This window comes from Suncus etruscus, chromosome 15, assembly GCF_024139225.1.
Source record: "Suncus etruscus isolate mSunEtr1 chromosome 15, mSunEtr1.pri.cur, whole genome shotgun sequence".
In the NCBI taxonomy this organism is placed as follows: domain Eukaryota; kingdom Metazoa; phylum Chordata; class Mammalia; order Eulipotyphla; family Soricidae; genus Suncus; species Suncus etruscus.
In genome coordinates, this window is record NC_064862.1 from 4,134,199 (window position 1) to 4,148,789 (window position 14,591).

General features: G+C 37.6%; 2 protein-coding genes and 1 non-coding gene across 3 annotated transcripts in view; 1 reads left to right on the plus strand and 2 right to left on the minus strand.

The window, feature by feature from the left end:
- BCLAF1 (BCL2 associated transcription factor 1) overlaps positions 1–14,591 on the minus strand; it is a 1,193,665-nt gene that overhangs the window by 974,863 nt on the left and 204,211 nt on the right. The gene's annotated exons all lie outside the window — the stretch shown is intronic.
- The window catches only part of PDE7B (phosphodiesterase 7B), a 208,142-nt gene that overhangs the window by 151,752 nt on the left and 41,799 nt on the right, over positions 1–14,591 (plus strand). Inside the window, exons 4-7 of the mRNA XM_049788023.1 lie at positions 662–725; positions 2,032–2,127; positions 5,706–5,806; positions 7,402–7,533. Of these exons, the coding sequence (XP_049643980.1) occupies positions 662–725; positions 2,032–2,127; positions 5,706–5,806; positions 7,402–7,533 (393 nt within the window). The remainder of the gene's footprint in view (positions 1–661; positions 726–2,031; positions 2,128–5,705; positions 5,807–7,401; positions 7,534–14,591) is intronic.
- On the minus strand, positions 12,960–13,069 carry LOC126031733 (U6 spliceosomal RNA). The gene has a single exon (XR_007503564.1). It is a non-coding gene; the product is annotated as a U6 spliceosomal RNA (small nuclear RNA).

The window sequence follows — 14,591 nt, forward strand, 5'->3', positions numbered from 1 at the left end:
TGGTGGTACAGAGAACAATGTGGTGCCAGGAATTTGAACTAGGATTAGCTGCACATAAGACAAGTCCCTTATCCGCTATGTGATGCTCTCCGGCACCACATCTGCACTCAAGTGTAGTTTATAAAAACTTTACTCTGCCTCAATACCCAGCACCCATATAACCCCAAGAATGACCATTGAGAACAGAGAAAGGTAATGTCCTGAACACTTCCAGGTGTGGTCCAAAGACAGACCAACCAGAAAAAATACCCATGATCAATAAGAAATGAGACTCTCATAGAACCAGACTGCCTGATTCTAGAGTCTGTACCTTTTGCTCTGTTATTAACAATAGAACATGATTTGTTACTACTTAGTAAAACTACAGGCAGTAATATGCACTACTTTTAGCTTCTTTTGGAGGGGGCCACACCTGGTGACGCTTAGGGGTTACTCCTGGCTCTATGCTTTCAGCAATCACTCCTGGCTTGAGAGACCATATGGGGTGCCGGGATCAAACCAAGGTCTTTTCTGGATTAGCTATGTGCAAGGCAAACGCCCTACCACTGTGCTACTGCTCTGACCCCTCAGCTTCTTAATTGTTTGTTTAATCCATATGTCTAACTTAAATATTTGTTTCTTCTATGCAATTCATTATGCTGTTTTCTGTTTGCATTTTCAGCATATGCTCTCCAAAGTGGGAATGTGGGATTTTGACATTTTCTTGTTTGATCGCTTGACAAATGGTAAGTCACCCAGAAAAATTTTCCCCGGAATATACCCCAAAAGTATAATTAATTTTATGAAAACAATTTTATTTTTAGACACTGTTACTCTTTTTTCTTTTTTCCCCACTTTCCTAAAACTGCTATCTCTCAAGAAGGACCAGACAGGAGAAAATTAATTTGGAGCAATAATAAGAGTTATAGTAGTCTTAGTGTCTTATGACAGTTTTCTTCTGAACTTAATGATTTCAAAGAAACTTGTAAACCATAGACCAGATTCTTTCTTTATAGATAAAACTCATGCAAAAGTGCATATTGTTGGTCAATAAAAATTAAAAGTGCAAAAATATATCAAAACTGAGTCTTATGGGCAGTTGTGTGTGCACTTCCACTTAGTGAACACAGTCGGCCCCGTTGTAGGTAACGTTCAGATATGTTTGACATCATCCAAAGGAAAGGATTGCTGAAGATAGACATTCCCAAGATTTCTTCATTTCAAAATGTTTTGTTTATAAAAGTTTTCTTTAATAAAGTAACAAAATCCTATTTATACCTTCACCTGCCCATTAAACAAACGGTGATAAATTTAGGAAGTCTATGGAAGAGATTACATTTAATGTTGATCATCAGTGCCCCGCCATCAACCAGAATGTTGTGAAATGACAGCAGATGGTTCTCCCTTTTCTATTACTCTATATATATGAATATACAGTTGAAAGAGATAACATTTAATATGATAAAATTCTGCTTTAAATTTAACAACAGAACATAATTTATTACTACTTATAAACTATAGGCAGTAATATGCACTACTTTTAACTTCTTTTGGAGGGGGCACACCCAGTGACGCTCAAAGGTTACTCCTGGCTCTGTGCTTAGGAGTATTGTGTTTAAATTTGTGCAGATCAAGTGAGAATGGGTACTAGAAAATAAAATTAATTATGATCAAAAGAATTCACTCAATGGTATTTCTTTTTTTAATGGTATAATCAAGACTCCCTGAAAAATATAAAATGAACAAGTCAAAGATCCTTTAACAGAAGCACACAATCAAGACTCTCAGAATAATATGAAAGGAACAAGCCAAAGACTCGATTTTACACTATAATTAGAGATTCAGTAAAATGCCACAACTAATTGAAATTTCAAAACACACAGACTCCTACTCTCATACACAGTGTACACAGTAACACAGGAATAGAATAAGCATAGAGAGGAGAAATTAACATGTTAGAGTAATTTCATGGCAGATACTTTGGATTTTATTGTCAATGTTGATATTTTATGGTGATTAAAATGCATAAATCAAGCAACTGTTTTCCCATAGGAAACAGCCTGGTAACATTGCTGTGCCATCTTTTCAACACCCATGGACTCATTCACCATTTCAAGTTAGATATGGTGACCTTGCACAGGTTTTTGGGTAAGTCCTTTTTCCACATTCCTATACCCATTTCCACATGCTCTAATGCAGAGGTGGCGAACACATGGCTCTCGAGCCGCATGCAGCTCCCAGCCAAAATGAATGCGGCTCTTTGTCTCTTATCATTATTTTGTATTCTGTGGCTCTTTGCCAAGTTTGGATTCTGTTCTGCTGCTTCTGAGGAGGGACCTCTGAGGAGAGATCTCCGAGCGCGGAGTCCTGCCTCCAGGATGTGTCCTTCCCTCTCCCATCCCTCGGAAACAACTGCACGGGCCAGAGAGGAGGGGACCGTGCGTCACGTGTTGGGTCCCATCTTGCCTAACGTTAGTTCTTAGTGTGGAGGACGCAGCACACCCTCACCGTCACTGCAGGTTTTGACCCTCCCTCAAAATGGCAAGATGCAATATGTGTTTCATAGATTATTGTTAAAATGAGATGCTTTTGTGTGAGTGTTGGTCTGTTTTGGCAGGTCACTGCGTGGTGTGGCTCTCTGACTCTCACAGTTTAAAATTTTGGCTCTTTGTGTCAAACTTGTTCACCACCCCTGCTCTACTGTGACAAAACCATTGCATTCATATAGCATATGAAGACCAAAAATTAATTTTAAGTTACTCATCTTAGTTTTATTTGCTTTGTTTTGTTTTGTTTTCAAAGGATTTTTCAGGGTCACACCTGACAGAGCTCAGGGCTTGCTTAGGAATTTGTACTCAGGAATCAAAACTAACAAGGTATAAGGGACTTTATGTGTTGCCAGAGCATTGAAACCATTGGCCACATGAAAGGCAAGCACTACCTACCCAGTTTCCTATCTGTTAAGCACACATTAAAACTAATGTGTGACCTTAGTTTTAATGTGTCAGATTACATGTATCATATTTAATTTCTTGATTAATAATATTTAGTATAAATGGTTACATATAGACTTACCACCAAAAATATTGCCAAATAGTGCCAAAGAAGGCACTGATTTTTCAGCGATACTGACAATTCTCCAGCAAGTAATACATAAAATATTCACTTCGAACCTGAGTTGTTGAAAATATTCCAGTCGTTTATTTTTTAATAATCAGAGCAACTACATATGCAGTGTTCCCTATTTGCTAATTGCCTTTGATTTGTTTATAATCAAGCAAGATGTGCATTGTTATTACCAATTGTCCTACAGTTATAGAATAGTACTGATGTTTCATAACTTGTTTGAAGTCAACGATTCATAATCTATACAGCCTCAGTTTAATTCTCACTGACTTTAAAGGGCTTCAACTTGAAACCCCAACTTTTTTTATTATACTTCACTCTAAGCTCACTCTAACCTCGAAATCTTATAGAGTTTATGAATGTATGTGTTTGTGTTTGTTTTCACCTGCCAAGTAGCCACAGTACATTTTATTTTTTGTTTTTTGTTATTTTTGTTTTGGAACTACACCAAGTACCACTCAGGGCTTACTGCTGGTGCTGTGTTCATGAACCACTCCTGGCAGGGTTCTCTGGTACAAGAGATTGCACCAAGACTGGTGGCATGCAAGACCCTATCCACTGTGCTATCCACTCTGGCTGAGCCAGGGCACATTTTAACCATCAAATAACTTTCCTCTGCCAATAAGCAGGTTTCTGACTTCTTTGATATATCACATGGTTATGCTCTGATTCTGAAAGCAAACTTGAAGTTATCAAGTGGAAACTATTGGTGGCAATGATAACAACAAATAGTTTCATATGGTACTTGCCTATACTGGAAACTCTTAAAGACAATTCTATAAATACGTTACCCTTTGAGACTAGAAAGATTTTCTCCATTTTATTGAGAAGAAAACTGAGGAAACTTAAAGTTAAGCAAGTTGACAAAGTAAATAATAAGTGAAAGAATAAGAGTTTAAATATATCTATAAAATAAAACTACTGAATAAAAAGTGTTTATGAGACAAGAAGAGTTTTTTGAAATATTCAGGATATGATTTGGTCCCAGAACCATAAATTCCTTTTTTTAATTTTTATTTAGTTAATGAACCACGATTTGCAAAAGTACTGATAGTTGAGTTTTAATTAAACAATATTCTAACTCCAATCCCACAACCAGTGTCAACTCCCAGCACAATTTCTCATACTCCAACATCCTTCATCATCTTCCACTCTCCACACACTCCTGCACCCTTTGTCAGCCTCCTTGATAGGCACATCACAAAGTTCAGTGGTTTCAGGTTAAATTTCAGTATTGTTGAGTCTGCACATTGAATTTATAGCTATATCACTCCCCACATCACTAAAATAACTAAAGCTTTGGGCCCTGTTCCTTCATTTCTTCCCTTTCTCATTTTCTTTCTTTCCACCTTGATTTCTTTCTATCTCTGTTCTTCTCCTCCCTAAGTTCTGGGGCCAGAAGTGACCTAGGCATTCCCCTTTTTACTACATTACATTTCCTCATATATTCTATATACCACAGATAAGTGAGATCATCCTGTGTTTGTCTTTCTTCCAGGAACACAAATTCTTAAGAAATGTAATGATCATAAATAGAGGCAAATAATTATGATTATCTAGAGTAAAAAAACTACTTGCGATATGTATATGCATCCCAGAGTACATATCACTAATATAATAACTTTTGTGTGAGAGACCTAGGATTAAAAATAGTTCTCATGCATTCACTTTTAAAACTAAGGTAAGTCTTTGACCTGGGGATGTGAGACTGAAACCCAACAGCAATCATATTTGTAACCCAGGTGTTTAAATAAAAATATTAATAAAATATTAAAAACTTTAAAAAAGAAATATTTTCAAAGTCTAGAATCAAATAAATAGCATGGACTAAAAAATATGACTACCCTTGAAAATCTGGACTTTCTACAAATATTAAATACATTACATCCTAAATACTTCTGGGGTTAATGGTTGAAGCAAACTAGTGACTTTCCCTACTGGCCAAATAAAATTTCCTTCTCAGGTCTCTACTTTGTTTCAAGAGCCCTCTGATAAGTAATCCCTTAAACTGAGAGGGCAGAAAGATGATAACTTGATCTTAATAAGGAAACAGTAAAAATAAGCAGCCCTCCGTTGGATTAATATTACACTTTGACTTTCTGTCTAAAGAAGTCCAAGATTTGCTCTGGTCAGTATTTGTTATTCTGGTGATAAACCAATCTTTTACTCTTAGGAGTCTGATGCTACCAGAGCTCTTTGAAAGGAAGTCTCTATTATGGCATATTATTCATAGATGGCAGCAAACTTAAATAATTAAACTATGGTGTGAAATAAAGTTGTCCTTTTCCTACATATTTATTTTTCTTATGAATGAGAGCCTTCATAGATGCCAGAAAGGGGTAATTTATAAAGGTGGTGAGGGATCCCAGGGGCCTCACAAATCCTTTTGGCCTTTCTCCCCTCTGCCTTCCCTCATCTCTCCACTAAACACAGTCCAGTAGAACTGCCAAGCTTACAAACCATGTTCACTTTTAAAGGATCCACAGACTGCACAATTTGTAGACACTGAAAATTTTAAGCAAAAGAGGCTCTTGATGAGACTATTTTAGTTGCTTTCCAGTTCTGGTTTTAGCTGATCGCTTTATCTCGTTGCCTCCTAGTTATGGTTCAAGAAGATTACCACAGCCAAAACCCCTACCATAATGCTGTTCATGCTGCTGATGTCACCCAGGCCATGCACTGCTACCTGAAGGAACCAAAGGTAAGACAAGGCTGAGCTGTGACGTCAGTCTCCAGAAAATGTCCAGGAAGCTCATGAAAGGTCCCCATCACCCAATAGATCAGAGTTACTATGTTATGGGTCATTTGAAACCTGACTATAAGTATTTAAAGTTCCAGTATCAGCTCTAAAAATCATACAACACTCATAAAAGATAATAGATTTTTCTGAGGTTTCTTTTCATATTTTGTATATTTTTAAGGCTCTACCCCACCAAAAATAACCCTCTCTACAACTATCTACATCTAAGTTATCTTCAACAGTCCCAGGAACTAGAAACTCGCTATTTATCTTGGACCTTTGCCATAAACCATACCAGCATTGAATTTTTCTGGGAAAAGCCTCCTACCTCATGGCTTCTGATTAACAACTAGAATCAAAACTCCCCAAAACTCAAACTCAATCCCTTTCTTTTTTCTTTTTAGTTTTGGAGGTGCTATTAGAACCTATGGCTTCTAATTATGCAAAACATGCATTCTACAACTGGACCACAACCCTACTCACCTGGGTTTAGTCTTATAAAAACAGCTTGATGTCCCATATCAGGCCCAAAAAACTTGTGCAGTAAACTAATCCAAATTTACGAAGAAATAATAGCAGCAGTGCTCATTACTGAAATGTGCCAACTCTGTATGACATGCAGCATGAATTTTTTTTTTTTTTTTTTTGGTTTTTGGGCCACACCCGGCGCTGCTCAGGGGTTCCTCCTGGCTGTCTGCTCAGAAATAGCTCCTGGCAGGCCCGGGGGACCATATGGGACACCGGGACTCGAACCAACCACCTTTGGTCCTGGATCGGCTGCTTGCAAGGCAAACGCCGCTGTGCTATCTCTCCGGGCCAAGCATGAATTTTCTTAAGGTCTTCAGAATGATACCCCAACTAAGTATCTGTCTAGTTCAAAAAGTTTTAACATTAGCCACTAAACATAGAGATACCAAACAGACGTTTTAAGTGTGTAATCCTTATAAAATATTCCAAAGGCCTTAAATAGTTTTTAAAATTGTACTGTATACTATGTACAGTTATATATTTTAATTATTACTAATTTTTAATTTTCTTGTTTTCCTAACCAAACAAAAATATGGATTCTCAAATATTTTCCTACAATTGGTTGCACACTAAAGAACTGGACAAATTTTGCAGGTCAGCCCACCTTAAAATGTTAGAAGTACAATCATACAATGAATAGCAAAACTACAAAAAAAAATCTTAATGTATTTATCACTTTAGCCTCTTTTTTTTTTTTTGCTTAGAATTTGCTATAGGAGCCAGGCTAATTTCAGGGTCTGCCTTCTCCCAGGCCACTATAGAGCAGTGTTGTCTTTGGGCACCATTACTACATTAACAAAACAAAAGAGTGGAAATTTGACAAAGTAAGCCACTGGAATGATAGCACCTTTTAAGTTCCTTAGTTACTTTCCATATCATGCTTTCTTTTTCCTTGGAATTCCATGCAATTATTACCCTATGGAGTGCTTGTGAGAGGAAAGGTCTCAATGAAAGTCCCGGCAAGACCATGATAATTCATTCCGTTAACTCAGCCAAAACAAACGCTAACCAATTTGTTTTTTTAACAGCTTGCCAGTTTCCTCACACCTTTAGACATCATGCTGGGACTGCTGGCTGCAGCTGCACATGATGTTGACCACCCAGGTGTGAACCAGCCATTTCTGATCAAAACCAACCACCACCTGGCCGGCCTCTATCAGGTAAGAAAGCCAACAAGGAGCAAATGTAGTGCAGATGGCCAATTGCCTCAGGGCACTACAATTGCCTCACACGCCAAGATAACTTCTCTCCAGTCAGCCTCCTGTGCCTACAGTGTAGAGAAGCAAGATAGTTCAATAAGCTGTACCCTATTGGTTTCTGTGTAACATCTTTTGCTTTATTTGTTCACTAAACAAATAATTTGAAGTTCAGACTCCTTAGGCATAATTCACAGGGAAAGTCATAGAAAGGCAACAAATCTAATATATTTTTATTATTTATTGAAGCTACAGCCATATTTATTGCTGATGGTTGGGTGAGTCTAACTAAATATGCATCAACCAATCTAGTGAGAAATCGTAATCATCAAAAGATGTCATCTTAGAATATGATTTTGAGAGCTCAGAATTACTAAGTTCTGACAGTGTCATCATCTAAAATCAATATTCACACTTCTTGTTTGGGGCCATACCTAGGCTATTCCTGACTCATTGCCGCTGGGGTTGCTCTTCATGGTGTTCAAGGTATTACTGGAGATTAAACCCAGGCCTTCTACATGTAAAGCATGTGTTATAGTGTAAAAGAAGTCCAAGATATGCCCAAAGGAGACTAAATTGTTTTACAAATGTATCCAAGAATTCAACTTGCTTCAAAACAGATTTCAAGATTGTATAAAGTTAAACAGGATACTGAAACCTACCCTCCCATGGTTGGAGAAACTCTGATTCTGTAGAAATCATCTTGTAAAAATGCCAATTAAGTCATTCTAAAATGACTATTTTAATTGCATTCTAAAAATGCAATTTCCCAGGGCTGGAGCAATAGCACTGTGGTAAAGCATTTGCCTTGCACGTGGCTGACCCAGGACAGACCGCAGTTCGATACCCGGCATCCCAGGAGCGTTTTCTGAGCACATAGCCCTGAGCATCACCAGGTGTGACCCAAAAACCAAAAAAAAATGCTATTTCCCATGTGTAGTCCTAATTTAAATTTACATATCCATATTGATCCTAAATTGAAACAATAGGTACTTTTTGTATTAAAAAGTTCAGCAGCAGGTCAGGAGAAATAATGCAAAACTTAATGCACAAAATACAATATAAATTCTCATTTATACAGAAAGACAAAAATATACCATACATTAAAAAGAGTAAGTGTAGAATTTCATTAATAATGAAGAACAACTAGTATTACTAAAGTTTGGTCTCAAAAGAAGTAGGCATTTATCTACCTGTTCACATAATATGTATAGGGCCAAGGATGTGGCTCAACGGAAATGGAAATGCTTTGCACCAAGCATGAGACTTGGGTTCAATTCCCTGCCCAAGCACAGGAAGAAAAAAAAAAACACGCAGCATATATAAAAATCAAACCTATTTAATCTCAATTTGAAAGATGTTTAAAGCATAATATAAGTAATATATGATTTAAAGTCTTTGAGAACAATTATTTTATAGTATTCTTTATAATAAGAGATTCTACTTATAAATGAGTTTTGGGGGTTTTTTTGCAGCAGAGAATTTTTCTAGCTCTGAATTTGTCTGTGTTCAGGTGGACAGGAACCCTCATAAAAGAAGAAAAATACCTCTGACAGTGACTAGAAAGAAGTTGGCAATAGGGCTCAGTAATCATACTCAAGATGCTGTTTCCTAATGGATGGCTCCAAGACCAAACAGTTGTATGATCACTAAGTATAATTAAAATGATCAAACTTAAATACTGAATCCAAAGCCAATGACAACAGAATCAATACCCATTCTACAACAAGCTAGTCACAGAGGGGACCAATTATACTAGCAACAGGGGGTGCGGGGGGGGGGGGGGGGGGGGGAGGGTAAAGGGGAGATATGAGATGCAAACTGGGAACGCAGATGGAGGGAGGACAGCTTACGTGGTGTGAATTCCCCTGATTCAATGTCAATATGTACCTAAAATATTACTGTGAAAGATTTGTAATCCACTTTGGTCAAAATAAAAATTATTATTATAATAATAAAATAAAGAAGAAAATTTTAAAAAAGATGCGATTGCCATCAGTTCTCAGCTCAAGTAGTATTGAAACTAGACTTTCGTGTTTTTAAGTTTTAGGGAGACTGTTAAAGGCAAAGCAATATCACATAATAGAATAAAGATATTGCCAATGATCTTACCAAGCTAGGAAAAAAGGCTGAAAATTTTACCAGTCCAGTGGAGAATAAAATGATTGTTTATAAGAACTAAAAACATTATGAGACTTCAGTTTTGCCCAAGTATATATCTTATATTTCCTACATACCCATATTATTAATTATATAAACTCTCAAAAGAGCAAGAAAATTACCTGTAAAATACAGGTCAGCAAAGTTATGTATAATCTAATCCTTATTTGATACTAAGACACAAGACTTGCTAAGTGTCAGTTATGTGTGATATTAATATTCACAATAGCCAAATTCAATGACTATTTTAATCATACATTTCTTCAAAGAAGAGGATAATTAGAAAATTCAAGTTCTCCCTGAAAATAAGGTTAATTAATGGCAGAGCTGGGGTGAATAAACTTCAAGACCCAGAATAACTGAAAATGTGAAAATGGACCTGTGGCTTTTAGTTGGGCAGAGCCATGTGGTGAACTGCCCTTATGCTCAGATCAAAGTCTTAGACATATTATGAGAAGTGATACCAACTCTTTTTTATAGAAACTATAGATTAGCTATGTAGGATTAGAAACTATAGATTCGCTAAGTCAGAAAAATGTCTACTCTGCATAAAATTATACATGAAGAACTGGCATACTCTTCAAGTTTTAAACTTCAAGGGGAAAAATCACTTTATGTAATATTAATACACACTAGAAAAATTGAACAAGGCCATTAACAATGCATCATATTTCAAAAATAAATCCTTTACTAAGAACCTGTTGGCAGAAATATAAATGATAGATATTTACTAGGAATAGGAATAGGATATATAATTTACATCTATATTTTATAAGTACTTATAAATTTAATAAATATCAAGAGTGAATAGAAGAAAGTTTATATATGTTAGATATTGTCAGAGTAGAGTATGTATATGCACACGCTTTCTGCATAACAAGTACACATTGTATTAATAAGAATACAATAGAGGGGCCGGAGAGATAGCATGAAGGTAAGGCATTTGCCTTTCATGCAGGAGGTCATCGGTTAGAATCCCAGCGTCCCATATGGTCCCCCGTGCCTGCCAGGAGCAATTTCTGAGCCTGGAGCCAGGAATAACCCCTGAGCACTGCCGGGTGTGACCCAAAAACCACAAAAAAAAAAAAAAAAGAATACAGTAGAAAGGATGTGCCAGATATTATGTAACTTTAAGAACACCCTGTGCGTGACTTTGCTACAATCCAGACTTACTATAAATGAGATAAAATGGAAGAGGGTTTCCTCTCCCTCCTTTGTTGGCTGTGCTCTTTTAGTTCTAGTAAATAAGAAGATCATTGCATAACGCCCAGCTAGTGCTTCCATCCTGAGATAAAGAGGGCCAGGGCAGCTGGAGTGAAGGCCAGGTCACAGCCTTTCTCCCATTGTCTGCTGTCTGGGCAGATCTGGCTAGATGAACTGCCAACCCACATTCAACAAAAAGGCAATATAAGGCTTCCCCAACTAGTACACCTCTCATCAGGCTAGAGGCAATCTGGGTGTTCATGGATAGCTTCAAGTTCAGGAGCATGTGAGAGCTAGAAATGAAAATTTAATTCTCTCCCTCCTAACACCCATACACAAGCATGTCCTCAGCAATTACATAAAATGAGCATAAAGTCAGATGCAACAGTATTTACTACAATTACATAATAATCTTTTTTTAATTCCGTTTAAAGTTGAATTTTGCTGGAGTGCAACTGGTGATAGAACCATCTCCATAAAACAATAATTTTTTTCTAAAATATGACATTATGTTTAATGCTGTCTTATTTAAAATGCTATAAATATTTTTCTACAACTATGCATCATAATTCCTTAAAGAAAATAACCACATTTTATTCTTAATGATTCATAAATACGAAGTGGGTAGTAGCAGAAGAAATATTCCTTCTATGTAGTCCTATGACCTCTATTCAAACAAGGAGCTATAAAGATCACACATAATTTAATAATTTCTTCAATATTTTAGGAAATATGAGAAAATAATATAAAACTGCATAAAGAAGACTCAAATTAGATTTTTCTGTTTAATAAGGTTGCTGCTGCTTCTATTGAGGTGGCTGATAAATAGCAAGGTCTGTGACCCTCCCCGGAACATGAGGCTGCCCCATGAATAGTTATTTGGTGTTCAGGGTCCTTGGTCTCTTATCGGAGTGTTGGCAGATGCAAAACAGACAAAAGTATTCTCCAGCAGGCAACAAGCATATCATTGCTCTAGTTTCTTCAAGGACTCCATTCTTGTTTAGGATTCAGGGAGCTTCTATTCCTCTGAGACTCTTTTCTGAAGAACTTGCAGCATTGCCAAGGCGACGACTGGGCTTGTTAAGAAAGAAGGCAGAGATTCATTATCTCCTGGAGTCTTGCTACTCTTATGTGAGCAATTAGAAATTAAAAACTCATCATAAGTTCCCTTTGTTGTTTTTCTTTCTGAATATTCTGACTATAAGATGTACAAGAGAGTCTGATTCCTATTGGTCACCAGCTTATCAACATCACGCTCAGTATTTTAATCAAATAGTCTGGTAAGTAGGGAAGAACAGCAGTTTAGAGTTGCCTACTATAATTTTGTACATCATATTTAGTATAATATCAAAGTTATTCTACTAGAACCTCTTTTACAAAAGACTCTTGATTTCATTTGAAAACCTGCATTGGCAGTTTATTAAATTCTATATATACATGGTTATTCTGGAACAAAGGAACTTTTTGTGTTAGGATAAATAGCACTTGATAATTCAGACTAAAATAGTTCATAAAGCTTTTGCCTTGAGGACTTTAAGAGTATTTTTTTCCAGATTAAAATTCTAATAGATTTGGTCACCACAAGGTAACTATTTACCCTTTCAATTTTACTTATTTATTTACTTATTTATTAGCTTTTGGGCCACACCCAGAGGCGCTCAGGGGCTACTCCTGGCTCTGTGCTCAGAAATCATTCCTGACAGGCTTAGGGAACCATAGGGATTGCCAGGGATTGAACCAGGGTCTGTTCAAGTCAGCAGCTTGCAAGGCAAATGTCCTACCGCTGTGCTATCACTCCAGTCATACCCTCTCAATTTTAGAATAGATATTTTTCTAAAAACAAGTTAATTTTTCTAATAACAAGTTAATAACATTAGAATACATGGATATTGGGATCATGTGAAAGACTTAACTGATGCTTCTTAAAGGTAGACAACAACAGTATCCAAAATGGGAATCAGACAGAAAATAACTGAACGACTAGAACACAGGCCTAAAGTGTGTGAATTCCTAAATTCCAAGCCTGAAACTACATGCCCCATTCCTTCACAAATTTGCATGTCACCCTTGCGCAGGGGCCATGCTAATCTTCTCTGTATCGTTCCAATTTTAGTATATGTGCTGCTGAAGCGAGCACATGCCCCCTTCCTTTTCGCTGGCTGTGACCCTTATAAAAAGTTAATTATTTAAAAAAATAGAATTCCAGGGACCAGAGAAATAGTACACACATAAGTCACTTGCTTTGCATGCATCAGATCCAGGTTTGATCCACCTCATACCGCCTCCCAGTGGGCCAGTAGTGATCTCTAAGTGCAGAGCCAGGAATAAGCCTGAGCACAATTGAGTGTGGCCCAAAAACAAAAAAGAGAACAAAGGTTATGAGTTTCAACACATGTTAAAATGGTAACATCTAGGAACTGGATTTACAGAGGTTTTGACACTTACTTTGCATGTGGCCAACCCTGGCTGGATCCCTGGCCCTATTTTTGGTTCTCTGAGCACTACTAAGAGTAATTTTTTTTTCTTTTTTGGTTTTTCGGGCCACACCCGTTTGATGCTCAGGGGTTACTCTTAGCTAAGCGCTCAGAAATTGCCCCTGGCTTGGGGGAACCATATGGGACGCCGGGGGATAGAACAGCGGTCCTTCCTTGACTAGGGCTTGCAAGGCAGACATTTTACCTCTAACGCCACCTCGCCAGCCCCTTTTTAAATGATTTTGTTTGTTTGTTTGTTTGTTTTGTTTTGGGGTCACACTAGGCAGTGCCCAGGGGTTACTCCTGGCTCTACGCCCAGAAATCGTTCCTGGCAGGCTCAAGGGAACTTATGGGATGCCGGGATCCGAACCACCGACCTTCTGCATGAAAGGCAAACGCCTTACCTTCATGCTATCTCTCCGGCCCCTAAGAGTAATTCTTGAACACAGAGTCTAGAGTAAGCCCTGAGTAGTGCCAGATGTGTCCTTTCTACCCAAGTCCCTCTCTCCCCAAAAATGGTAGCACTCTATGCATCATCAATACCTCCACAACCAAACTGACAGTTTGCTTCTTATACCAATTCGCCATTTACTGATTATGATCCCTGAGTTACAAGCAAAGCCAGATTACTCTGTGAAAGCAAAGTTGCCTGTTAGGGAGACACAGATCACAGACTAGTTTTAATGAAACTCTAGTACATTCCAATTTGCTGACTGTCTATGCCATTGGTCTTATCCCCTGTGACACAGCTATGCTCATTGTTGGCTGGCTCCAACCCTTCCTCCCTGATGAGGCCAAGATGAGTTTTCTAAAACTGAATCTGATCCCTAGTTGACTAGCTTAAAAGCGTGTTCCCTTCAGAGTTAATTCCATATGTCTTAGCACAGTTTCTAAGGTCTGTTCTGAAGTGATCCTTCCCAGCCTCACTACTGTCACTGTTCTCCTAAATCTCTATGCATCCCCCAGTTGAAACTACTTCCAGATTCCCCCGCATATCGCTCATCCTTCATGCAGTCAACAAATACTTACAGAGCATAATATCTGCCAGCTGCTGGAAATACAAATTAACAAAACAAACCTGCTTTCTACTAGGGCATGCAAGTAAAAAGTGTGCCGTTTTGGGAATTGATTACTTCCAATTATTTTTTTTAAAGGGTAAAAATGAGTAAGGAAGATGTAAACTGT